Below are 24784 nucleotides of genomic sequence, written 5' to 3'. Positions count from 1 at the left end.
TCCGGCGGGGGCGCGCCACAGGAGAGCCAGGAGGGCGGGAGATCCCCGTACGAGGACCGAGCTGAGGCGAGGCAGTGGGGGAAATGGAGCCGGGGTATCATTCATTCTCTTTTTATTTAACTTTAAGCAGGGCTTGATCAGAAAGAAGAGCTCAGAGGAGTAGGCAACACCAACACCAGGGCGTACGATACATCCGAGGCTCCCCCGACACCAGTTCCAGCCCGGGAGGGCTTGGAATGGCCTGCCACGCCGGGGCAATGGAGCGCGTGAAAGCCAAACCTTGGGACCCGAAGAGTAATTTGACTGCGAAGGCACCGTCGTCGTCGGGCACCCCTTGTAGACGGGCACATAATAGCTACATCTCTGGAGATAGTGATGGAAACTGGGGTCCGATAGATGGAGAGAAGGACGTAGGATAAGGCTTCTTGTGGGGTGAAGAGGCAGAGGGCACCTGGAGAGAGGTGTGGCATGGAGAACCAGGGGTTTTCCCTAGCAGAGGGCGGCTTCGTGGACTTCGGCCAACCGGCGGGTGCTTCCCTCGAGCGGCCGCTAGATGGTGGTGCTGTTCTGGATGCTTCCAGTGGGCCCCGACCAGGTCTGGACAATGCCTGGCGCCCGTCCCCCGCCCCTCATCTACACACACGCAAGAATTCGGAGCTCCATGGGGGACAGAAGCAAGATATCCGTAAAATCAAAGTCTAAGGGGTGGGAATGAAAAGGGAAAAGTGAGGAACGGGGAGCCAAACCCAGGAAGACGCCTCTGTTCCTGCACATTCCCTCTCTTTTATATACTCAGCTCTTGGCTGTCTCCAGTATGTACCCACCCTGGTCTTCCAAGCTGGGAGCCACTTTTTATAACACAATCACAGTTTCACAAACCCCAGGAAGGTTCCATGTGGAGAGAGGTTAAGTTTCGCCCTTGCCCGGGGAATTATGACACTCAGAATATCCCCTTGGTGTAAATGGAAGACACCTGAGAAAAGAGAAAGCGGATTCGCAGTGAAGCACAGCCATCCCGATGCCGTTTCCCCCTGCCTTCTCCAGCTCCACCGTTCCTCTGCCTCCTGTAAGGACCCGGCATTCTGCACTTCACTCCTCAGACCCGCCTCTGTTTAGGTTTCCAACCTCCCTCCTAGCGGTAGCTCCCTGCACTGCTACCCCCGGTCAGAGATGTCCTGCTTTCGGCTGCCCACACGGCTCTCACCTGCGCTATAGCAGCTGTTGTAGGCCCGGTCCGGATGGGAGGGCATACTTCTTATACATCGGAATAGAGTCTCCTGCCTTCCTTGGCCTTCTCGAGACACCACCTGACCCATGGTGAAAGTCACGTCTTGAAACAGGACCTGGCAGGGAAGGGAGATGTTGAAGAAAACAGGGTGGCCTGGCTCAGTTCTGGGAGGCCTCAGGAGCGCTAACGAGGGAAGAAAGAAGGGTCTGCTAGGTTTGATATGAATAGAGGGGTCAGGAACCCTCAGTAGCGGGCCAAAGAGGCCCTCTGTGAAGCTCAGAGTGTGGCTGGGGTTACCTGGCTATACAGCAGATAAACTCCAGCATCCCGGATTCGGACACCATATCCTTGGGCCTGTAGGCCTCTCCCACGCCTAAGAGCTGGTTGCCACATCACCTCTGTCACATCGGAGTCGTCTGGAGGTGACAGTGTGTCGGTCAGGACTTCTTGGCACTCTCAGATGCTTTTTCGTTCTTCCCCTTTCACCTATAAGGACCCCTTGAGCCCAAGTGCCAGCCCCAGAGTTCTTGGTTATTGCCCCTCCCCAAAGCCATTATTTAAAATAGTGCTCACCCTTGGAGGTGGCGTTAATGGGAACCAGGTGCAGGACGGAGTGCTGCTCTGAGGAGAGAAGGAGAGAATCTCAGCAGCGTCCACTTTCCCCCGTTGTGCTGTTGGCAGCCTCCACCCTCACCCTGACTCGGGCTTACAATCCCCACGCTGCTTGATCACCTCCCACCCCTGCTGCACCCTGGAAGCCTCACTCTTCTGTTTTTGGGTGAGCACTGCTCTCCTTTTCCGGGATCTCTCCCCATTCTCCCAGGCTTCCAGGGCATCGGAACTCTGCTCATGGAAAGAGGGTCGAGGTTAGGTTAAGATGCAAGGGTCCCAGCCAGCCTTCCTTCCCAGCCCTCCCCTGCCCCCGAAATGCCTCAAATCTCTCATGCACCTTTTCCCAGCACCCTGAGTGTTGGTGCTGGCTGCCCTCCAGGATTTGTTAGGTATGAGAAGCATTAACCTTTAACAGTTTCCTTTCCTGGAATGGCCGCACCCCTGACTTCCAAACCAGAGACCCTCTCTTGCACCCCCTTGAAACTTTGCAGACCAGGAGGCCCAGAGACCCCCCATGCTAACCATCCTCTCCCAGACACCCTCCTCCCCTCACTCACCTGCTCCGGGAGACTCTGCCAGGGATACCCTTCCCCATTCTGGGAGGGGCCTCCTGTCCTCTGCAGCCGGCTCACCTCTCTCCTGAGGCTCTGCAGCTCTGTTTGTTGGGTCAGCAGAGCCATGGCACAAGCCATAGCCCCCAGAGCTGCCCCCCAACTCAACCAGAGGGCAACTGAAAGTGCCGGCTCTCTGACCGGGCCCCCCATGTTGCCTGGAGGCCCTTTGGGGGCTAGCGAGAAAGGAGATGAGGCTGGCATGAGCTGGGGACCCTGCCAACAGCTGTGGTTTCAAGAGTGGGGTAGCAAGGAGGTGGCGGGGCGGGTAGGGGTATGGGCAGTGGTGCAGAAGGGAAGAAGGTTGTTACGCAAGGAGAAATAAAAAGGAACTTGAGAATAAAAAGGAGGGAGGAGGAAAGCAAGCTAAGGGTACTGTTAGTGCTCCTGGCACTCCGTCGTGGGGCCAGTATTGCCTTGAGACCCTCCACCCTCCCTCAGCCTCAGGAGAATTAGGTTCCAGTCCCTCTAGGAAGGACAGGGCTGCCAGTGACACCCAGGAGGAACAGCCAGTGCGCAGGAACCCTGGGGCGGCCCCAGGGTTGGGGGAGGGAAGGTTGGCTGGCTAGAGGGCATGGTGCCAGGAACAGGATGGGGGGCCAAGCTGGGCAGCGTCCAGGGTCAGGGTGAGGGTGGAAGACCCTCGGGCTCAAGCACAGCAGAGATCGCTGGGGCAGTTCACTAGGGGTGACTGAAGGTGGGAAAGAAGGAGTGGGCTCGGTGGGGAGGAGAACCAGGGGCACGGAAGCAAGAAACTGGCTGAGTTCTGGGGTTAAGGCTGGGCCGGGCGTGTTGGAATAAGGCCTGCACTACTCCCTGTGCTGAACTTGGCAAGCAGGACTTCCTGTTTCCCGAGAAAAGCTCTTACATAAGGCTCTGGATGAAGACACAAAGCAGCGGCCTCAAGCCCCCCGGCCACTGCGGGATTCCTCCCCAGCACACAGGGTTCCGGGTTCCCGTGTGCCTGCTGACTCTGAGCCCCTCCTCCAGGCTGGCTCCTGCCCGCCCCACCTCCCAGCCAGGGCCTGTGCCAGCACCTGCTGAATGTCCGAGGCCACCAAGAGGAAGGGCCCCTGCTCCTCCCAGCCAGGGAGGGATTTCCCCGCAGGAGGAAGTCCACCTCCTAGGCCAAGGAGGCCGCTTCTGCTGTACCTTGGGCGGAGGATTGATTTTTTCCTGGGCAGTGTGCCTTCCTACCTCTGCTCCCACCTGGGGGTTGGAGGCATGGAGGTCCCCGCCTCCAAGCCCGAACATCATCCCAGAATTCCAGCTGTGCCGCTCCGCAACACCCCCCTTCCCGTGGCCCCCAGCTACCCTGAGAGTGTCCCTGAGCCCCAATAAAGAGAGAGACTATGACTTATTGTATTTAATATCCATTTATCAACATTTTGTCACAATAATAATAAAAATAATATCTGTTTTAAAAATCCACAGGGAATTCTCAAGGGAGGAGCTTGTTTCTCGCCCCTCACATTTGGGAACTCCTGGCCTAGACCCAGTCTCTTTGGCTTCCTGCCGCCAGGTCCAGGAAGCCCCTGAACCCCTCTTAGTGCCTGAAGTGGGGTCTTCTGGACCCATCCTTGCCCACAGAGTACAGTGAACACAATGCCCTGGGGGTCTGTGGCCAGGGGGCAGTCGAGATCACTGGGGGCCTCAAAGGGTCAGGGATTGGGGAGCTAGTGAGGTGGAGAGTGGGCGGTGGGGGGCGTTGTAAGATAAGAGTGGGAATATTGTATTTATGTGGGATGGAAAACACGTGAACAGGCCCAGGCAGCCTCTAGAGGGAGGGGCAGGTCTGGAGCAAAGAGCAGCTGAGGGTGGGGCAGAGGGGACTAGGTACCCAGAGAGCTGCCGAGGGGAGCCGGCAGCCTGGGACGACTGCGGGGAGACCAGGGCCCCTCAGTGAACCTGGAAGAGTCCGAAGTAGGTGAGGAAGGGGGCAGCCTTGAGATGGGCCCAGGGGAGGGTGCGGATCCGCAGGGAGGACCCTGGCCGCAGGGCCAACAGCCCAGACACCTGGCAGAGGCGGAGCTGGGGCCCGAGGGAACTCGCCGCAGTGGCTGAGAATTCCTCCAGGCAGCGCAGGGCCAGCACACCATCCACCAGCAAGTCCAGCTTCAGGTAGACAGCCTTCCCCTCATCAAAGTGCACCTGGGGTGGGGACAACAGGCCGAGTCCAGGCCTCTGCCTGCCCTTGCCTCAATTTCCAATTTCCTCAGCGACGCAGGCATCCCATCCCACCCAAACCCCAACTCACCCTCCCAGCCTTGTAGCTTGTCCGCCACTCTCCTGGCAAACCCTTCGCCACTCCCTTACTGCGTTACCCATGCAGCCAGGTGGGGCTTACCTGACAGTACAGGTAGTAGAGCCCAGCCCGGGTGACTATAAACTCCCCGATCTGGCGGTTGTAGCGCAGAGGGCTGGAGCTGTTGATTCTGGCTTCCTCCCAGCCACTCACTGTCCCGTCCACACCTGAACACGGATGCTCAGAGATAAGGAAACGTCTCTCTACAGGACTCCCCCACACTACCCATGGATCCATTGAGCATATGAACATTCAGCGCCCACTTTACCCAGAAGACACATAGATCACCCCGGGCAAGGGAGGACCCATCCCCTATGACGCCCATAGTTGACTAAGAAGTTATGTGAAAAAATCTAATGTATATGGCCAGAGACATTCAGGGCAGATTGTCACCTGCCGTCACTTCTGGGGAGAAGAGTAGAACTGAAGGGGAAGCGTGAGGGGATTTAACGTTTTACTTCATGGATATCTATATTATTTGCTTCTTTTATATTGAGGATGTAAACATACATTATCTGAATTAGTACAACTAAAAATAATAAAATGAAACCCAATTGTCCATCAACAAAATGTCTATCCATATAATGGGATATTATTTGGCCATAAAAAGAGTGAAGTACCGATACACGCTATGGCACAGATGTGCCTTGAAAACATCATGCTCAGCCAGGTGCAGTGGCTCACGCCTGTAATCCCAGCATTTTGAGAGGCCGAGGCGGGCGGATCATCTGAGGTCGGGAGTTCGAGACCAGCCTGGCCAAGAAGGTGAAACCCCATCTCTACTAAAAATACAAAAACTAGCAGGGCATGGTGGCAGGCACCTGTAATCCCAGCTACTTGGGAGGCTGAGGCAGGAGAATTGCTTGAACCTGGGATGGGGAGGTTGCAGTGAGCCAAGATCATGCCACTGCACTCCAGCCTGGGCAACAGAGCTAGACTCTGTCTCCAAAAAAAAAAAAAAAAAAGTAACGCTCACTGGGGATTTTTATTTCCACCAATGGGTTCCCACAACCTGTGCTCTGCAGAGTCTCCGGCACTGAAGTTTCCTTCCCTTCCTTACCCTGCCAACTGTGCCATCTGAACAGCAATAGCCCCTCAAACTCATCACAACCAACACTGAGCTGACTCCCCTCATCCTGAACAGCAATAGCCCCTCAAACTCATCGCAACCAACACTGAGCTGACTCCCCTCATCCTGAACAGCAGTAGCCCCTCGAACTCATCGCAACCAACACTGAGCTGACTCCCCTCATCCTGAACAGCAGTAGCCCCTCGAACTCATCGCAACCAACACTGAGCTGACTCCCCTCATCCTGAACAGCAGTAGCCCCTCGAACTCATCGCAACCAACACTGAGCTGACTCCCCTCATCCTGAACAGCAGTAGCCCCTTGAACTCATCGCAACCAACACTGAGCTGACTCCCCTCATCCCGCTCTTGCTTTACTGTCTGTTTTCCAGATTTGGCTTCTGGTTTTGCCACCAGGGGGATACTCAAGCCCCCTCTCCTTTACCTGCATCATTCATCGATCACCAGTTCCTATCAATCCCGCCTCCTAAATAGCTCTCTCCCCTCTCTGCCACATCTGGTGCCTCCGTCTGGTTTTCACAGCATTCCCTGTTTCCATTCTGGCTTCCTCCAGCTTCTTCCCGACACAAAGCCACAGACTGAGTCTCTAAGATGCAGATGTAAGCCCTCCTCACCTCACCTTCCGCCTTCCGATGGCTCACCTCAGAATAGTTCCCACATGCCACCGTGTGGCCTGGCTTCTGTCTCCAGCCTCATCCCCACCTTGCTCCTCTAGCACTTTCTGCTTCTGCCACGCTGAACTTGGAGTCCCCCAGCCCCATCATGCTCTGGGCAAACTCGGGGCTTTTGCCCCAGGGGCTGCTTCTGCTTGCACCCACCATCCTCGACCCCTTGCCTGTCTTGTCTTACGCTCCTGCTTCAAGGCCCAGTGGCGCCTTGCAATGCAGGGAGAGAATCCCTGACTCCACAGCCATGTCTGTCTTCCCCTGTGTTGCCAGGTATCTTGGCCACTTTTGTTATTGTTTTTGTCATATTCCACTGTAATTACAAATTTTTTTTTGGGGATGGAGTCTCACTCTGTCACCCAGGCTGGAGTGCAGTGGCGCAATCTCGGCTCACTGCAGCCTCCGCCTCCCGGGTTCAAGTGATTCTCATGCCTCAGCCTCCTGAGTAGCTGGGATTACAGGCACGTGCCACCAAATCTGGCTAATTTTTTTTGTATGTTCCTGTAATTACAAATTTATATGCTCGTTTCCTCTCCTAGACAGTGACTCCTTAAGAGTCGGTCTGAGGCTGGGCGCAGTGGCTCATGCCTGTAATCCCAGCACCTTGGGAGGCTGAGGCGGGTGGATCACGAGGTCAGGAGATCGAGACCATCCTGGCTAACACGGTGAAACCCCATTTCTACTAAAACATAAAAAAAAATTAGCTAGGCGTGGTGGCAGGCGCCTGTAATCCCAGCTACTCGGGAGACTGAGGCAGGAGAATCGCTTGAACCCGAGAAGGCTGCAGTGAGCCGAGATGGCGCCACTGCACTCCAGCTGGGGCAACAAGAGCAAAACTCCATCTCAAAAAAAAAAAAAAAAAAGGTCTGACCGGCTGGGCGTGGTGGCTCATGCCTGTAATCCCAGCACTTTGGGAGGCTGAGGCGGGTGGATCACGAGGTCAGGAGATCGAGACCATCCTGGCTAACATGGTGAAACCCCATCTCTACTAAAAAATAAAAAAAAAATTAGCCAGGCGTGGTGGCAGGCGCCTGTAGTCCCAGCTACTTGGGAGGCTGAGGCAGGAGAATGGCATGAACCCAGGAGGCGGAGTGTGCAGTAAGCTGAGAAGCTGAGATCGCACCACTGCATTCCAGCCTGGGTGACAGAGTGAGACTCTGTCTCAAAAAAAAAAAAAAAAAAAAAAAGGGTCTGGATATTAGTTGCTGTGGCACCTAGCCTGGCCCCTAGCAGACAGTCGGTCTTCAATGCCTGTTGAGTCAATGAATGAATGAATGTCTGCATAATTGCCAAAATAAGTGGTCTATACAGAGGGGAGGAAGGCTGACCTGGGTATGAAGACTAGGGAGGGCCGAGAAGAGAGGGCATTCCTAGCTATGAAGCCAGCCTAAGCAAAGGCTGCTTATAGCCAAAGGACATGGTGTGCCCAGGACCACGGGGGGGCTTGCCTGGTATCATTTGTCTCCAGCCACAAACCTCACCTGGACATTCCGTCCTGCCTGGCAATCTTACATTCCCCCACGAAGCTTGCTTTCGTAATCAGCAAGATGAGATTTTGTACCATTTCTCCTCAGATCTCCTGTCTCCGTCTCCCTAGTTGTCCAGAGGACCTAGAAGTCATCGAGCAAAGGTTCCCTCATCTCCCCCCAGCAAATCTACAAACCCACCTGTTCTCTTGTTCTCCTTTGACCCTCTGGTAATGGTGGGAGATGTGTCCTCTCTTCTTTCTGGAAACTTCCCTCTCCCCTTTTTGGATGTGGCCCCTGCATGGACCCCTCACCCCTGCACCAGCCACCTCGCCTTTCATGCAGACCATGTCCAGTACACAGGCACATTCTAGCTGGGTTCAAATCTTGGCTCCACCACTTAGTATCTCATGGCCTCAGACATGTTGTGTAACCTCCATCTGTAAAATGGAGGCAATTAGAGTATCTTCCTTTTAGGGCTGTTGTGAGGATTAGATAAGACCAAACACAAGTGCCAGACACACTGCCTATCTCAAGAAAGCCCTCAGTACATGTTAGATCAGATGAAAATAGTATTGTTGACAGAACTAAACTTTCCCTTGGTCCACACACGCCTCCACCTACTGGCCTATTTCTCTGCTCCTTGTTACAGAGAAACTTCTAAAAAGGGTTGTCCTAGGCCGGGTGCGGTGGCTCATGCTTGTAATCCCAGCACTTTGGGAGGCCGAAGCGGGTGGAACACCTGAGGTCAGGAGTTTGAGACCAGCCTGACCAACATGGAGAAACCCTGTCTCTACTAAAAATACAAAATTAGCCCGGCGTGGTGGCGCATGCCTGTAATCTCAGCTACTCGGGAGGCTGAGGCAGGAGAATTGCTTGAACCCAGGAGGTGGAGGTTATGGTCAGCCGAGATCGTGCCATTGCACTGGATCCAGCCTGGGTGACAAGAGTGAAACTCCGTCTCAAAAAAAAAAAGGTTGTCCCTGCCTCCAGTTCCTTATTTCTCATTTTCTTCTCAACCCAATGCACACTGCCTTCCTGTTCTAACTATGCCACTGAAACCACCCTCTTTAAGGTCAGCAGGACTTTCACGTTACCAAACCCAGCAATCATTTCTCTGTTCTCATCTCATGTGATGTCTCAGCTGCATTCAACACAGACAGCCACATCCTCCTTGAAACAGTGGTTTCTCTGAATCCAGGATGCCACCCTCCCGGGGTTTCTTCCTCTCTCTCCAGCTTCTTCTCAGTCTCTGCTGGTTTTCCCCTCAGCTCCACTTCAAGATGCCCAAGAGCCTCAGGGCTTCATTTGTGGGGCCCTTCTTTCTCCTGGCATCTCACCCAATCCTGTGGCTTTAAATGCCATCGATAGGCTGGGCACAGGGGCTCACGCCTGTAATCCCAGCACTTTGGGAGACTGAGGCTGGCGGATCACCTGAGATCAGGAGTTCAAGACCAGCCTGGCCAACATGGTGAAACCCTGCCTACTAAAAAATACAAAAATGAGCTGGGTGTGGTGGCACCCGCCTGTAATCTCAGCTACTTGGGAGGCTGAGACAGGAGAATCGCTTGGACCCAGGAGGCAGAGGTTGCAGTGAGCCAAGATCGCACCACTGCAATCCAGCCTGGGCGACAGAGCGAGACTCTATCTCAAAAAAAAAAAAAAAAAGCCATCCATATGGCCATGACTCCTGGCTTTATCCATCCTGACCTAGCCTGAGCTAGTTGACAATGTCCAGCCATCCATTTGTGGAATTTACTTTATTGTCATTTATCCACTTGTTTATTTTAGACATCTCAACGTTAATAATTATCTTACATACTTCCCAACCTATTTATTCCTCGGTCAACCACTTCTTAGGAAATGGCATCATTCTTCCCAGAGATACCCAAGTTAAAAATCTAGAAGCCGGCTGGGTGCAGTGGCTCACGCCTGTAATCCCAGCACTTTGGGAGGCCGAGGTGGGCAGATCACTGGAGGTCAAGAGTTTGAGACCAGCCTGGAAAACATGGCGAAACCCCATCTCTACTAAAAATACAAAAATTAGCCAGGCATGGTGGCACATGCCTGTAATCCCAGCTACTTGGGAGGCTGAGACAGGAGAATCTCTTGAACCTGGGAGGCAGAGGTTGCAGTGAGCCGAGATCGCACCACTTGCACTCCAGCCTGGGTGACAGAGTGAGACTCTGTCTTAAAAAAAATAAAAAATCTAGAAGTCATCTGTGATTCCTCCCTTTCTTTTATTCTTCACCTCCAACCCATAAGTCAGTAATATCTTCAGGACGCAGGCTGAACCCATTCACTTCTCACCATCTCTGCTGTGAACCCCTCAGCTGAGCACTCCTCATGCCTCCCTGCCTCTCACAGTGGAAGGACATTCTGGTGAGGGGATGGTATGTGCAAAGTCCAGAAGAGGCACACCAGGAGCAGGGGTGTCAGCCCAGCAAGCATGAAGACAGCATAAGAGTGCAGGGAAATTAGGTTGAGACCAGACCACGAAGAGACTGGAAGCCATATAGAGAGGCAATACCATAAGAAAAGTGAAGTTTAGGGGCTCAGCATGGCAGCGCAGGTCAGATGGAGTAGAGGGGTAGGGAGGGTGTGGAGTGGGGAAGCAGCAAGAGGCTGGGTTTGAGGTTCTGAGGTCACGTTGCTGAGGTAGAGGGTGGGGTAGAAATGGAAAAGATGAGCAGACACTAGCAGCATTTTGAGAAAAAGATCATCAGGATATGGAATATGGAGGAGACAGAAGAAAAAAGAATGAAAAGTGTTTCTTGGAGAAGAATGAGGGCTGAAGGAGAGAGCTGGGACAGTGATTTGCTTCAGGAACTGGGCAGAGTTCTGGGGAAGGGTAGGGGTCTTTCATGGGGTCCCACGCCTGGGTCACAGAGAGAACCAAGACCTTCATGAACTGGCTTCTGTGGTTCTGAGACTGATGGCCGGGAAGGGAGTGGGAGGTCAAAGGTTTTGAAGGGCCCTTTTCCCAGGAGGCCAGTGCTGTGGCGGGGGATGGGGTCTCACCTGCCTGTGCTCCGTCCTGTCCAGGTCGTGGATGAACTGTAAAGTACAGGAAAAGGCTGGTGAGACCTGCCCTGACCCTCTGCCACCTGCCCCTCTCCTCCCGGGTGTAGCTCACCCATCACCCACCTTCATAATGGGCTGCGATCGCTCTTCGAGCCCGTGTTTTCCGGCCTTTAGGTGCTGAGGATCACGGAAAGACAGATGAGCAAAGCGGGCCCTAGTGGGGGTCCCAGAGCCACTCTCTCAGCCCCGTTCCCCTCTCAGGGACCCTGGCATCCTTATTCTTGTCCAGACTCCTGGCCTTAGAATCTCAGGCCTCATCTTCCTCAGTAGGTAGAGTGACTGTAATTTGTCATCCACACTGGGATACTTCTGAGAGCAAAACGGGAAGCTGCTACTAATCACACCAAGATAACAGGTGGGGGCCAGGACAATTGCATGCCGACTTGGACACGTGGTCATCCGGTCACCCCATCATCCCATTCCTAAGTCTCTTTGCCTACTGGGGGCCAGGCCTCTGACTCCCAGGCCTAGTCTCCATCAGGATCCCAGTAGTTCTTCTAACTCATGGCCACCCCGCCTTCCTGTTTGGGGTAGGGTCTGAAGGAGCACATCCATGTGACAGAAGGAGCTTCAGAGGAGGGCGAGAATCCCTAGGTTTGAGTCTTGGCTGGTTAGCTGCATGACTCTGAGCTCCTTTCACCCTCCGTGCCTCAGTTTTTCCGTGTGGATAATGGTTTTTGCTCTGCCCGCTTCCTGAGGTTGGGATAGAGGGATGCTCACCACTTCTGCGAGGCCGAACTAGTCGGTTCAGGAAAGGTGCAGGATCCTGCCTTTCTTCTGTCTGGGGATTCAGTTCCTAGGGGAATTAGGGCAGGGTTCAACCATGGACTCCCAGAGATATAAAGTGAGACAGACGGGGCCTGTCAGGAGAGCCACCAGCCAGCAATAGACACAGAAGTCTTAGGGACAGATTAAGCCCCTCAGCCAACTACAGCTGGGGCCCCCGGCAAAGGCGAAGCTGGGAGTCAGGCCCCAGTCCTCACCCTTTCCTCTAGACCAGCTACACTTTCCCACCCACGCACAACCAACGCAGACCCTGCAATTGGCACATTGCACACATGCCCACACCCAGTCACCACGCGCAGAGGATACGCACTCTGTACACAACCGCACCCCTCTTCCACGCAGACTCACATATCTCATACAACCACGTCACCCCCAGCCAATAAACACCTCAGACTCAGGTGGCACAACCCCAGCACAAACCCCTCACACAGAGTTGTCACCACGCACACACACCCCTGCAGACACACACCCATGCACGCACTGTGTTCACACACACCCTGCACACACCTCGAGTACGGCTGGCACAGCTGCACACACCTGCAGCCTCGGCTGTGCACACTTCCCATGCCCCAGCAGCCTGCAGACCGCGCCCACGCCCACTCACCGACGGGTCCTGGTCCTCCTCTGCCACCAGCTCATCCTGGGCAGGCTCCTGCTGGGAAGGAGGGAGCGTCACACTGTGCCGCTCCACCTGACATCTCACCCTCCACCCATCCTCCCTTCCCCTTGCCTTCAGCCCACGCGGCCCCCAGCGGCCCCTCTGCAGTCTCAGCTCCTGATGTGCCCAAGAAGGGGTGCGCAGCGGGGCCTCACCTGGGCGGACAGCGATGCCCGGCTCCCCAAGCTGACCACGGCCAGCAGGAGGCCGAGGCAGGCCAGCGCCAGGCCCAGGCCCAGCGCGAGCGGGACCAGCAGGGCGGTGCCCGGCTCCCCCCGGCGCCCCCTCCGCCTCTGGCTCCGACGGGCGGCCATGGGGGCGGGGGGCTGTGCCTGCCTCACCGCCCCCCCATCCCGGGACCCGAGGGATCGGGGGAGGGGGAGCCGGCGGGCGGATCGGGCTGGGGAGAGGGAGGGGCAAGGGAAACGGGGCGGGAGGGGGCGCTGGGGACAGGAAGCCGGACGCTGTGTGTGATTAAACTCCGAGCCTCTCGCCGGGCGCTGTGCGCGCAGCGGAGCGGGCGCCCACCCGACCTCTGAGCGCCCAGCCCGGGCGTGCACCACCAGGGCGAGGTCCGTTGTGTGCGGCCGCGGGAGCGACGGGGCTGTGCGTGTGCGGGCACCTCCTGCGGGGAGGTGGGAAACTCAGGAAGGCCTTTTGGTTCCGATTCTTCTGTGTCTCTGTGTCTTCAGAGTTAAGGACCCTCCTTTCCTCCAGGTGCAGGGAGGGCGCCTCTCACAGGAGACTATTATTTGCTTTTTCAGGAAAAGGGCAGGGAGTTCCAGGTTGTATGACCTGGTTCAGGGAAGAAGGGCAGGAGAAGGTAAGAAAGATCCTTCGGCTTCTGCGGTTTTCTCAAATTCCTTCAGCTTAAAACACTCACTGTGCCGAGGTGCATCGTTTAGGGTAGCACGTTCTGAAGCCCATCATTACCAATGATTGCCAAGCATCTGAGGAGGACCAGCAGCATGCAAAAGAAACACCAAAATTGGTCCGGCACGATGGCTCACGCCTGTAATCCCAGAAGGCCAAGGCTGGGGGCCAGGAGTTCAAGATCAGCCTGGGCAAGAGCAAGACCCCATCTCTACAGAAAAGTTTTAAAAAATTAGCCCACGCCTGTAGTCCCAGCTACTCAGGAGGCTGAGGTAGGAGGACTGTTTGAGCCCAGGAGTTTGAGGCTGCAGTGAGCTGTGATTGCACCACTACACTCCAGCCTGGGCAACAGACCTTGTCTCAAAAAAGAAAAAAGAAAGAAAGAAAAAAAGACCAAAATTGGCCGGGCGCGGTGGTTCACGCCTGTAATCCCAGCACTTTGGGAGGCCAAGGCGGGTGGATCACGAGGTCAGGAGATCGAGACCTGCCTGGCCAAGGTGGTGAAACCCCGTCTCTAATAAAAATACAAAAAAATTAACTGGGCATGGTGGCGGGCGCCTGTACTTCCCAGCTACTCGGGAAGCTGAGGCAGAGAATTGCTTGAACCCAGGAGACGGAGGTTGCAGCGAGCTGAGATTGTGCCTCTGCACTCCAGCCTGGGCAACAGAGCAAGACCCCATCTCAAAAAAAAAAAAAAAAAAAGAAAGAAAGACCAAAATTAACAAACAAAATTTGACATTGGAGGAAACAGAGATAATTCAGGATACAAAGAGTACTACCTAATATACTTAAAGAGAGTCAAGAAAAAGCACCCATAGAGCTGGGCATGGTGGTGCATGCCTGTAGTCCCAGCTACTCAGGAGGTTAAAATGGGAGGATCACCTGAGCCTGGGAGGTTGACGCTGCAGTGAGCTGTGATCACACCACTGCATTCCAACACGAGCAACAGAGTAAGACCCTGTCAAAAAAAAAAAAAAAAAGTATGCAAAGAAAGAAAAGCAGTTAGAATCTCCAGAAAATTTTCAAAACTGAAATCACAATGTAAATAAAAAACAGCTGGGGCCAGTTGCGGTGGCTCACGCCTGTAATCCCAGCACTTTGGGAGGCCAAGGCTGGTGGATCATGAGGTCAGGAGTTCAAGACTAGCCTGGCCAAGATGGTGAAACCCCGTCTCTACTAAAAAAACAAAAATTAGCCGGGCATGGTGGCGGGCACCTGTAATCTCAGCTACTCGGGAGGCTGAGGCAGAGAATTGCTTGAACCCAGGAGGTGGAGGTTGCAATGAGCCGAGATCGCATGACTGCACTCCAGCCTGGGCGACAGAGCAAGACTCCATCTCAAAAAAAAAAAAAAAAAAAAAAAAAGCAATGAAACAGGCTGGGCATCATGGTGTGCACCTGTAGTCCCAGCTACTTGTGAAACTGAGGCAGGAGGATCACTTGAGCCCAGGAATTCCAGGTTGCCATGAGCTATGATCTGGGCGCTGAACTCCAGCTTGGGCTGCAGAGCAAGACCCTGTCTCAAAAAAAAAAAAAAAAAGATAATAAATAAATAAATAATAAAATAAAAATAAATAAATACGGGCTGGGCATCACGGCTCATGCCTGTAACCCTAGAGCTTTAAGAGGTTGAGACGAGAGGATCTCTTGAGTCCAGGAGTTCAAGACCAGCCTGGGCAAAATAGTGAGAACCCCTCTCCATCTCTACAAAAAATACAAGAAAAATTATCCAGGTGCGATGGCATGCCCCTGTAGTCCCAGCTACTGTGGAGGCTAAGTCAGGAGGATCACTTGATCCCAGGAGTTTGAGGCTGCAGTGAGCTATGATCACCCCATTGAACCGAAGCCTGGGCAGCAGAGTGAGACCCTGTCTCTATAAAAAAGAAAATAAATAGGCTGGGCACAGTGGCTCATGCCTGTAATCCCAGCACTTTGGGAGGCCAAGGTGGGTGGATCACCTGAGGTCAGGAGTTTGAGACCAGCCTGGCCAACATGTAGTGAAACACCATCTCTACTAAAAAATACAAAAATTAGCTGGGCATGGTGGCACACGCCTTAAGTCCCAGCTACTTGGGAAGCTGAGGCAGGAGAATTGCTTGAAATAAAATAAATAGGCCGGGTGCAGTGGCTCACGCCTGTAATCCCAGCACTTTGGGAGGCCAAGGCGGGTGGATCATGAGATCAAGAGTTTGAGATCAGCCTGGCCAACATGGTGAAACCCTGTCTCTACTAAAAATACGAAAATTAGCCAGGCATGGTGGCGCACGCCTGTAATCCCAGGTACTCGGGAGGCTGAGGCAGGAGAATCACTTGAACCTGGGAGGCAGAGGTTGCAGTGAGGCGAGATTGTGCCACTGCACTCCAGCCTGGGTGACAGAGCGAGAGCTCATCTCTCAAAAAAATAAAAATAAAAAATAAAATAAAATAAATGAAACACAAGCTATAACACAACATAATTGTATTTAATTGATACAGTATCAATTTAAGGCCTTAGTGCTTGCTTGCCACATTGTCCTTTGAGTGACACATGGATTATGGGATGGAGTGTGTGGAGAAGCAAGTGTAATTCCAGCCCATTGTTTGGCCTGAGCTTAAACAATGTTCAGGTGGCCATAATAATGTAAATATCTTTGACTGGATTTCAACTTTTAGAGTCAACCTGTAGAAAAATCCAGAAGACTTAATGGCAGCAAAGACTGCAAATGCCCACAATTTTGACTTTTTTTTTTTTTTTTTTTTTTTTTGAGACGGAGTCTCGCTCTGTCACCCAGGCTGGTGTACAGTGGCACAATCTTGGCTCACTGCAACCTCTGCCTCCCAGGTTCAAGTGATTCTCCTGCCTCAGCCTCCCGAGTACCTGGGATTACAGGCACGCACCACCATGCCTGGCTAATTTTTGTATTTTTAGTAGAGACAGGGTTTCACCATTTTGGCCAGGCTGGTCTCAAACTCTTGATCTCATGATCCACCCGCCCTGGCCTCCCAAAGTGCTGGGATTACAGGCGTGAACCACCGCGCCTGGCCTATTATTTTTTTAAGATGGAGTTTCACTCTCGTCGCCCAGGCTGGAGTGCAATGGTGTGATCTCAGCCCACTGCAACCTCTGCCTCCCGGGTTCAAGCGATTCTCCTGTCTCAGCCTCCTGAGTAGCTGGGATTACAGGCATCCGCCACCATGCCAGGCTAATTTTTGTATTTTTGGAAGAGACGGGGTTTCACCATGTTGGTCAGGCTGGTCTCGAACTCCCAACCTCAGGTGATCCACCCGCCTCAGCTTCCCAAAGTGCTGGGATTACTGGCGTGAGGCACCGCACCCGGCCTCTACTTGATTTTTATTATCAGGTGAATGTAGCATTTTAATTTGTAAAAAGAAAAAAATTGTACAGCAGGAAGCCTGCTGAGGAGAGGGAATGTCATTACTCACCTCGGCCAGCATGTGATCACACCTGCTAAAGGAAAAAAACAGGGACTGGAGCCTTGGAGACAGCAGATCATCCTCAGATCCTTTAACTTTGGCTTGAAAAATTAATTCAATACACTTAACCTTTTTGTTCTTGGTTTGCGGCCAAAGTTAAAATTAACTTGCATTTTTTAGGACACTGATAGGAAGTAACTTGGGAAACAAGCAGGAAAAATACTGAAAGGAAATCTGCCAACATTTTTTATTCCTGCCTTTTTACACTTTTCTTACTTTTCACATTTTCAACCAAGATACTAAAGGAAAAAAAGGCTTTGTCATTTTGTGTTTTGTTTTTCTTTTTGGATATCCAGCTTGATTAGTATCACTTAAATGCAAGGCCGTGCCTGGTGGTCACGCCTGTAATCCCAGCACTTTGGGATACTGACGTGGGTGGGTCACTTGAGGTCAGGAATTTGAGACCAGCCTGGCCAACATGCTGAAACCCCGTCTCTACTAAAAATACAAAAATTATCCGGGTGTGGTGACGCACGCCTGTAGTCCCACTTACTCAGGAGACTGAGGCAGGAGAATAGCTTGAACACAAGAGGCGGAGGTTGCAGTGAGCCGAGATCCCAGCTACTTGGGCGGCTGAGGCAGGAGAATCGCTTGAACCCAGAAGGCAGAGGTCACAGTGATCTGAGATCGTGCAATTGTACTTTAGCCTGGGCAACAAGAGTGAAACTCCGTCTCAAAAAAAAAATCACTTAAATGCAAATAAAGAATTTCACGTAGTCTGTAAGGGTAGAGACTGTGTATGCTTTGCAGGCATTGTATTTCCAGGGCCAGCAAAATTTGTTGAAAGAATAAATATGGCCTAGCCTTCCCAGTCTGGCTGTGACTACTGAATATGGTGATAGTTACAGCCTGAGAGTGGACAGTGACCATCCCAGTTTGCCGGGACTGAGGAGGTTCCCAGGATGAGGTACTTTCAATGCTAAAACCAGGACAGTTCTGGAAAAACCAGGATGAGTTGCTAACAGACCCAAGAGAGGACTAAATGCCACCCCCAAGCCACCACCACACTCACTTTTGGTCAAAATTCTTAAGCTTTATTTAAGCTTTAATCGGTCAATCAAACAACTCAAATCCCTGTCCTGGGCTTCTTTCTCTTTCCACTTCTACCTGCCACCTCTGTCTTCCCTAGATGTATGTCTGTCTGTATTTATCTGTTTGTTTGTTTGTTTGTTTGTTTATGTGAGACAGGGTCCTGTTATGTTGCCTAGGGTGGTCTCAAATTCCTGGGCTCAAGGAATCCTCCTGTCTCAGCCTCCCAAGTAGCTGGGATTACAGGTATATGCCATCATCCTGGGATCTTCCCCAGACTTTACCTACCATCTCTTCACTGATGACCCTCTTGTCCTCTTCTCCCCACTTCCCCAGTGAACATGGACTGCACATGGTTGGTCATTACCACAGGTCTCTCTTGTACTAAATCCAGCAGATACACCTTGGCCCTCATCTTACTTATTTGCAGCCTCTACGATTGTTTCCCACTCTCATTCTGAAGCCCTCTTTCCTTGGCCTCTTACCATTCTGCCTTCTAGTTTCCTCCACCGGTTATTTTAAGAACATAAATGTGCTATATTTAAGCTGGTTCATTCATTATATTACCAAGCTTGGTATCACAAATAGACTTCATATAGAAATGTTATACTCCTTCCTTCCCCTCTTTCCCTGCCTCCCTCTGTTCCTTCCATCCTTCCGTTCCTTTCTTTCATAATAAGATGTTCCAGCTGCTCCTTGTACTTCCTCAGCACCAGCCCTGAGATAAGAAGCCATTTCTTCAAGGAACGGTGCCCTTTCACGGAGAAGGATATTTAGCAGCTAAGATCTGGGCACCGGGTAAACTCAGCATTCCTGGAAGTGAGGCCTTTTAGCAGACAAAGATAGGATAGATACATATTACATAAGTTCACAAGGACACTCTAATTTTGGTCCAACATCACAACATTCTGCCTCACGTCCCCTGTCCCATGTATGTATCCCCTGTGTTAGTCTTGATGACAATGCTGTGTTTCCATCATTTCATTTCTCACAACTCACACTTCTGGTCTTCCTCCCTCACTCAACCGTGAAGTTCTACTGGTGCAGGGGCCAAGTCTGTCTTGTAGACAGATTTGTTGTTTCTCTGGTGTCTTGCTTAGTGCCTGACACACAGTAGGCACTTTATGTATTTGTTGAATGAATGGGTGGTCCCAGGGAATTCCCCAAGAGACTCTACCTGGGCCTTCTCTCTCTGGTTAGGGGCTCCCTCTGAGCTCCACAGATGCCTGTTTTTGCCCCAGCCACACCACTACCTCATAATGTTACCATCTGGGCTCATCTGACTCTCCTACTGTCATGTCATAGGGGTGGGGATGGTGGTTTACTCATCTTTGTTCCCTAGAACCTGGCTAATGCCTTACCATAGTAGTTGCTCAATAAATATTTGTTGCATAGATGAGTGAATGATTTTGCTCAAATGCCACAGCCAAGATATGGAGGCACCAGAATTCAAACCTGGGTCTCCAAAATGACCTCCTGTCTCCGCACCTCTTCCATTCCCCTCTGGACGAGGGAAGAGAGGACCCAGCCTGATAACAGGGCGGGGCTTGGTGGGGTTGCAAGGCTGGGTGGGCAATCCTGAGCCTGACCTTCTTTTTTTTTTTTTTGAGACGAAGTTTTGCTCTTGGTTTTTCCTTTTCTTTTTTTTTTTTTTGAGACAGAGTTTCACTTTTGTTGCTCAGTCCGGAGTGCAGTGATGTGATCTTGGCTCACTGCAAACGGCACCTCCCGGGTTCAAGCGATTCTCCTGCCTCAGCCTCCCAAGTAGCTGGGATTACAGGCACGCGCCACCACGCCTGGCTAATTTTGTATTTTGTATTTTTAGTAGAGACAGGGTTTCACCATGCTGGTCAGGCTGGTCTCAAACTCCTGATCTCAAGTGATCCCCCTGCCTCGGCCTCCCAAAGTGCTGGGATTACAGACGTGAGCCACCGCAACCGGCCTGAGCCTGACTTTCATCAGCTCCTTCGCCTTTGTACCTTCTCTGACTATTCCAGTTTCCTGGGTCACAAGTTTCCTACCTTTATCCTCAGCTCTCCATTTCTTTTTGTTTGTTTCTTTGTTTGTTTTTTGGAGACGGAGTCTTGCTCTGTCACCCAGGCTGGATGACAGAGCGATCACGGCTCACTGCAACTTCCACCTCCCACATTTAAGTATTCTCATGCCTCAGGCTCCCGAGTGGCTGGGATTACAGGCATGTGCCACTACGCCCAGCTAATTTTTCTATTTTTAGTAGAAACGAGGTTTCACCATGTTGGCCAGGTTGGTCTCAAACCCCTGACCTCAGAGGATCCACCCACCTTGGCCTCCCAAAGTGCTGGGATTACAGGCGTGAGCCGCCGCGCCCGGCCTCTCCATCCATTAGATATCTGCCTCCAGGTAAGATTGAGCCCAGAGCCGGGCTGAGTATCAGAAGGGGCCATATTCTGGGGATTGGTGGGGTGTGTGCCCTGGACACTCTCTGCTTGGCCTGGCTCTTGAGCCTGTAGCTCACACCTGGCTGTGGTGGTGACATGGTACTTGGCCTGATGGCAAATATGATGGATCTGGTTTGGCCCCTGGCTCTTGGTGCCTCCCTCGGCCTTGGCCCTGGGCTGCAGCTTGACTCCATTCTAGCTTGGCTGTGAAGACTCAGACTGTCTGGGTTCCCTCCAAGCAGGAGGGAGTGTGGTAAAAGCAAACACAAGTCCTAATACCTCAGTGGCAGTTGCCTCAGACCCTTTTGGGAAGTCAAATGTAAACACACAAATCAATAAAAAACAAAAACATTGTGTCTGCCAACAGCCATTAACCCTTTGGCCAGTGGTGGGTGGGAAATGGGATATCTGGGTTCTGGTCTGCACTGGCTTCTGGCCTTTGGCAAGGCCTTGAGTGGGCCCCCCAGCTCTCTGGGTCTCACATGGAAAAATGAGCTAAAAAGAAATCTGAGGCTGGGCACGGTAACTCACGCCTATAATCACAACACGTTGGGGGCGGGCATGGTGGCTCACACCTGTAATCCCAGCACTTTGGGAGGCCGAGGTGGGCAGATCACAAGGTCAGGAGATCGAAACCATCCTGGCTAACACGGTGAAACCCCGTCTCTACTAAAAATACAAAAAATAGCCGGGCGTGGTGGCGGGCGCCTGTAGTCCCAGCTACTCTGGAGGCTGAGGCAGGAGAATGGCATGAGCCCGGGAGGCGGAGCTTGCAGTGAGCTGAGATCGCACCACTGCACTCCAGCCTGGGCGACAGAGTGAGACTCCGTCTCAAAAACAAACAAACAAACAAAAACAAAAAAACACTTTGGGAGGCCAAGGCAGGAAGATTGCTTAAAGCCCAGGAGTTCGAGACCAGCTATCTGGGCAACATAACCAGATCATGTCTCTACAAACAATTTAAAAATTACCCAGACGCAGTGGCCTGTCCCTGTAGTCCCAGCTACTTAGCAGGCTGAGGTGGGAGGATCCTGTGATCTCGTGACTGCACTCTAGCCTGGGCAACAGAGCAAGACTTTGTCAAAAAAAAAAAAAAGAAAAAGAAAAAGAAAAAAAAGGAAAGAAGGAAGGAAAGAGAGAGAGAGAGAAAGGAAGGAAGGAAGAAAGGGAGAGGCTAGGCATGGTGGCTCACACCTGTAATCCTAGCACTTTGGGAGGCCAAGACAGGTGGATCACCTGAGGTCGGGAGTTTGAGACCAACCTGACCGATATGGAGAAACCCGTCTCTACTAAATATACAAACATTAGCTAGGTGTGGTTGCGCATGCCTGTAATCCCAGCTACTCGGGCGTCTGAGGTAGGAGGATCGCTGGAACCTGGGAGGCAGAGGTTGCAGTGAGCTGAGATCGAGCCACTGCACTCCAGCCTAGGCGACAGAGTGAGACTCTAAAATATATATATATGAGAAAACCAAATGCATACATGCAGCTATGAAAGAAACAAGCTCTGAGATATATCGTTAAGCGAATAAAGCAAAAATACAAAGACACATGTAAACACACACTCACAGAGCTCGTATTTGCACGGCCTATGTTTCTGGAAGAAGACACAGAAACTGGTACCAGGGGCTTCCTCTGTGGAAGTGAAATTGGGTATGTGGGGTCTGGTGAGAGAGAATTTTCACCATACATTCATTCCCATATGTATGTCTCATCCATAGTAAATAAATAATTAAATGTTTTGCAAAGAAGAAGGGAATTATCAACAATTTTCAAAATGTGTGTTTTCAAAACTAACTTCAATCTAAATCTAATTGAAACCTAGGCTGGGCATGGTGGCTAACGCCTATGGTCCCAGCACTTTAGGAGGCAGAGGTGGGAGGATGACTTGAGCCCAGGAGTTCAAAACCAGCCTGGACAACACAGCAAGACTTCATTCTCCACAAACATCATTTTTGGAACCTGGGAGGCGGAGGTTGCAATAAGCCAAGATCATGCCACAGCACTTCAGCCTGGACAACACAGCAAGACTCCATCTCAAAAAAAAAAAAAAAAGAAATCTGGCTGGGCCCAGGCCAAGCTAACTATGGGAGGAATTTAGTTTATAGTTTAACTTTGAACAAGGATGACAGCAGTCCCTTCCCAGAACTGACCCTCTGGGGACTAAAACCACCTTTGTAAGACTAATAAAAGGCCACAATGATAGGATTATGGGAGGGGCATGAATTCCACTAAAATGTAGGCATAGTTAAATGATAACCAGCCATTCTTCTGTAATTCCTTGATGCTCAGGAGTCATGTAGCCAGAGGCCACAAGATTTGTAACTTCCCCAGTTGCTTCTATAGATAACATCACTATTTTCAAAACCTAAGATTGGTCTTTCTCAGATATTTTTCAGACATTTGCATGTGGGCAGACCAAAGGAAGCCACCTGGATTGTGACTTATACCAAGGAGCTGACTCAGCCCATCCTGATGAGATGGGATAGTTCCCTTGACCCCCCGTCACGGGCAGGAACTGGAGTGGCTCCTTTAACTCAGCCCGTCGCTGGCCACTCCTTTTGGGAGGGGGCACGTGAGCGAGTGAGTGCAGTAACGAGCGAAAAAATGCTGGAACCAACCACTCACTCCTTTCTGGTGGGAGCAGGCTCTGTGCAGCCCCGCAGCAGCGTCCAAGAGTGTTACAACCGATGCTTTTTCAGCTCTGCCATCCAGGGACAGCCAAGTACCAACCAGCTCAGCGGAGGGTCAAGGTGGCAGCCCCTGCCTGCTCAGCACCCAGTTTCTGTCCATCCGGCATCCAGGAAGAATCAGGCCACTTGAATGTCTGAAGTTAGCCGCGTCTATCTGTAGTCTCTGACGCTCAGATGCTTCTCTGCTTGCCGCTCAGTTGCTTGTATCCTCAAAACTTAGCTGCTTGTGTTGCTCTGCCAGCTGAAGTCTTTTATGGGCACAGGATAGGGGCGGAGCAGGCCAAAAAGGCAACATTTGGATAGGAAAATGGGGTCAGCTGTTTTTATTTAGGGCTAGAGTTCCAGGCTTAAGTGTGGGGTTTATCTGGGAGCCCAGCCCTTCTGTATCACTGTGATCCCCCACCCAGAAACTAACTCAGCACAGAGAAGACAGTTTGGACACTTCTATTATTTCATACCCAGCCAGCAGCGCCCCTTCCCTAGCCCCCAACACCATATTATTCTTAAAAACCCTAACTTCCAAGTTCTTGGGGAGGTGGATTTGAGAAAAATCTCCCTTCCTTCCACTTGACTGACTCATGATAAACTCTTTCTCTGCTGCAATACCACTGTCTCAGTGAATTGACTTTATCTGTGCAGCAGACAAAAAGAATCTGTTAGGCTGTAACACTGAGACAAGTAGGACTGAGGCCTCCACCTCTGCCCTTGTCTGTGGCTGAACTGTTAGGCTTTTCAGTTGAAATCAACAGAAAGCATCCCTAGACCTAAACAGAAAAGGAGTTTATTGGAAGGTCACAGGTACCTCCCAGAACTATCAGGAAGGCAGGATAACCAGGCTCAGGAAAGAAGCTGGGTCAAGGCAACTGCAGCATGAACAGGGGCCAAAGCTCACTGTAGAGCTGGTCTGGTGAGGACATAGCCTCCTCAGGCCCTGCAGGACAAACACTCATGCCAGAACGGCCAGCACCACTGGCCCTGGATGCTGGAGTCCGCTGCCACCCCAGGATTAAGATCTTCTTGTTATTTCCTTGTTGGCCTCACTTGCCCTCAAACCAAAGTCTGAGGGGAATTGGTTCCCCAGCTTATCCTTGGTCACAGGCTCCCCATCAGCTGCAAGGGATGCTGAGAAAGTACAGTCCCGGCTTCAGGGCCCCTGCAGAGGGTGGAAGCCTCTACCCCCCTGCAAACATGCATATGACTTGTAGGGACTGAGGGAAACTTCCCCTTCACCCTCTGAAGGTTCGCTGAAAAATCAACTCACAAAAGGTAGATTAATGGGAGAAAAGGCGTATAAATGTTATTAAAGTGTACTTGGGGGAGAACCACAGAGTGATTGCCCACCTCCCAGTGTGGCTGTGAAGCTTACATACCCTACTGGCAAAACAGGTTATGGGAGGAGGGAGAAGAGGAGTTCTGTTGAGGGGACTACTAGGAAGAATGAATGGATTGGGGAGCAGAGATGAACTTGTACATTATTTTGTGAAAGAGTTTGTTCAGGTGAGGTTACATTCTTGGTTTACAGAGAAGGGAAGAAAAAAACAATTGTTCCTTCTGGTGGGTCTGGATTTTAGGCCGATAAGGGAACTTCACTTTGGGAGAGATGGTGGTGAGTGGGGAAGATCAGAGACATCTTGCGGCTCCTTGAGTTCTGTGTGTCAAAGCACCATATGCTGATCTGAGTGCATTGGTGTTTACAACTAATCGATCACAACCGGTTACAGATTTCTTTGTACCTTCTCCACTCCCACTGCTTTACTGACCAGCCTTAAAAAATAAAAAATAGGCCAGGCGCAGTG

General features: G+C 51.7%; 2 protein-coding genes across 2 annotated transcripts; both read right to left on the bottom strand.

Moving 5' to 3' along the window:
• Positions 1-88: 88 nt before the first annotated feature.
• On the bottom strand, positions 89-3403 carry TNFSF13 (TNF superfamily member 13). The gene is given in 6 exon segments (NM_001205131.3): positions 89-973; positions 1205-1343; positions 1526-1644; positions 1802-1849; positions 1993-2071; positions 2398-3403. Coding segments are annotated over 6 exon segments (753 nt in total). The 5' UTR covers positions 2656-3403; the 3' UTR covers positions 89-863.
• Positions 3404-3808: 405 nt separating this feature from the next.
• TNFSF12 (TNF superfamily member 12) lies at positions 3809-17492 on the bottom strand. Its single transcript, XM_024235236.3, has 11 exons — positions 17344-17492; positions 14775-14892; positions 14260-14335; positions 13388-13454; positions 12660-13299; positions 12451-12498; positions 11781-11856; positions 11124-11177; positions 10998-11033; positions 4799-4923; positions 3809-4602 (listed from the first exon to the last, which is right to left on the bottom strand). Exons 5-11 carry the CDS (start codon positions 12816-12818, stop codon positions 4351-4353), a joined length of 750 nt encoding a protein of 249 aa, XP_024091004.1. The 5' UTR covers positions 12819-13299; positions 13388-13454; positions 14260-14335; positions 14775-14892; positions 17344-17492; the 3' UTR covers positions 3809-4350.
• Positions 17493-24784: the final 7292 nt, after the last annotated feature.

This window comes from Pongo abelii, chromosome 19 (assembly GCF_028885655.2).
Source record: "Pongo abelii isolate AG06213 chromosome 19, NHGRI_mPonAbe1-v2.0_pri, whole genome shotgun sequence".
NCBI lineage: Eukaryota > Metazoa > Chordata > Mammalia > Primates > Hominidae > Pongo > Pongo abelii.
This window is presented reverse-complemented; position numbering and strand designations above follow the sequence as displayed.

Excerpts from the sequence above, each read along its gene's own strand:
- TNFSF12 (XM_024235236.3), bottom strand. The coding sequence starts at position 12,818 with ATGGCCGCCCGTCGGAGCCAGAGGCGGAGGGGGCGCCGGGGGGAGCCG. Across the intron at positions 12,499-12,659 it reads GGGCATCGCTGTCCGCCCAG|GAGCCTGCCCAGGATGAGCT; the intron begins GTGAGGCCCCGC and ends CCTTCCCAGCAG. Across the intron at positions 4,603-4,798 it reads TCTACTACCTGTACTGTCAG|GTGCACTTTGATGAGGGGAA; the intron begins GTAAGCCCCACC and ends TCCCCACCCCAG.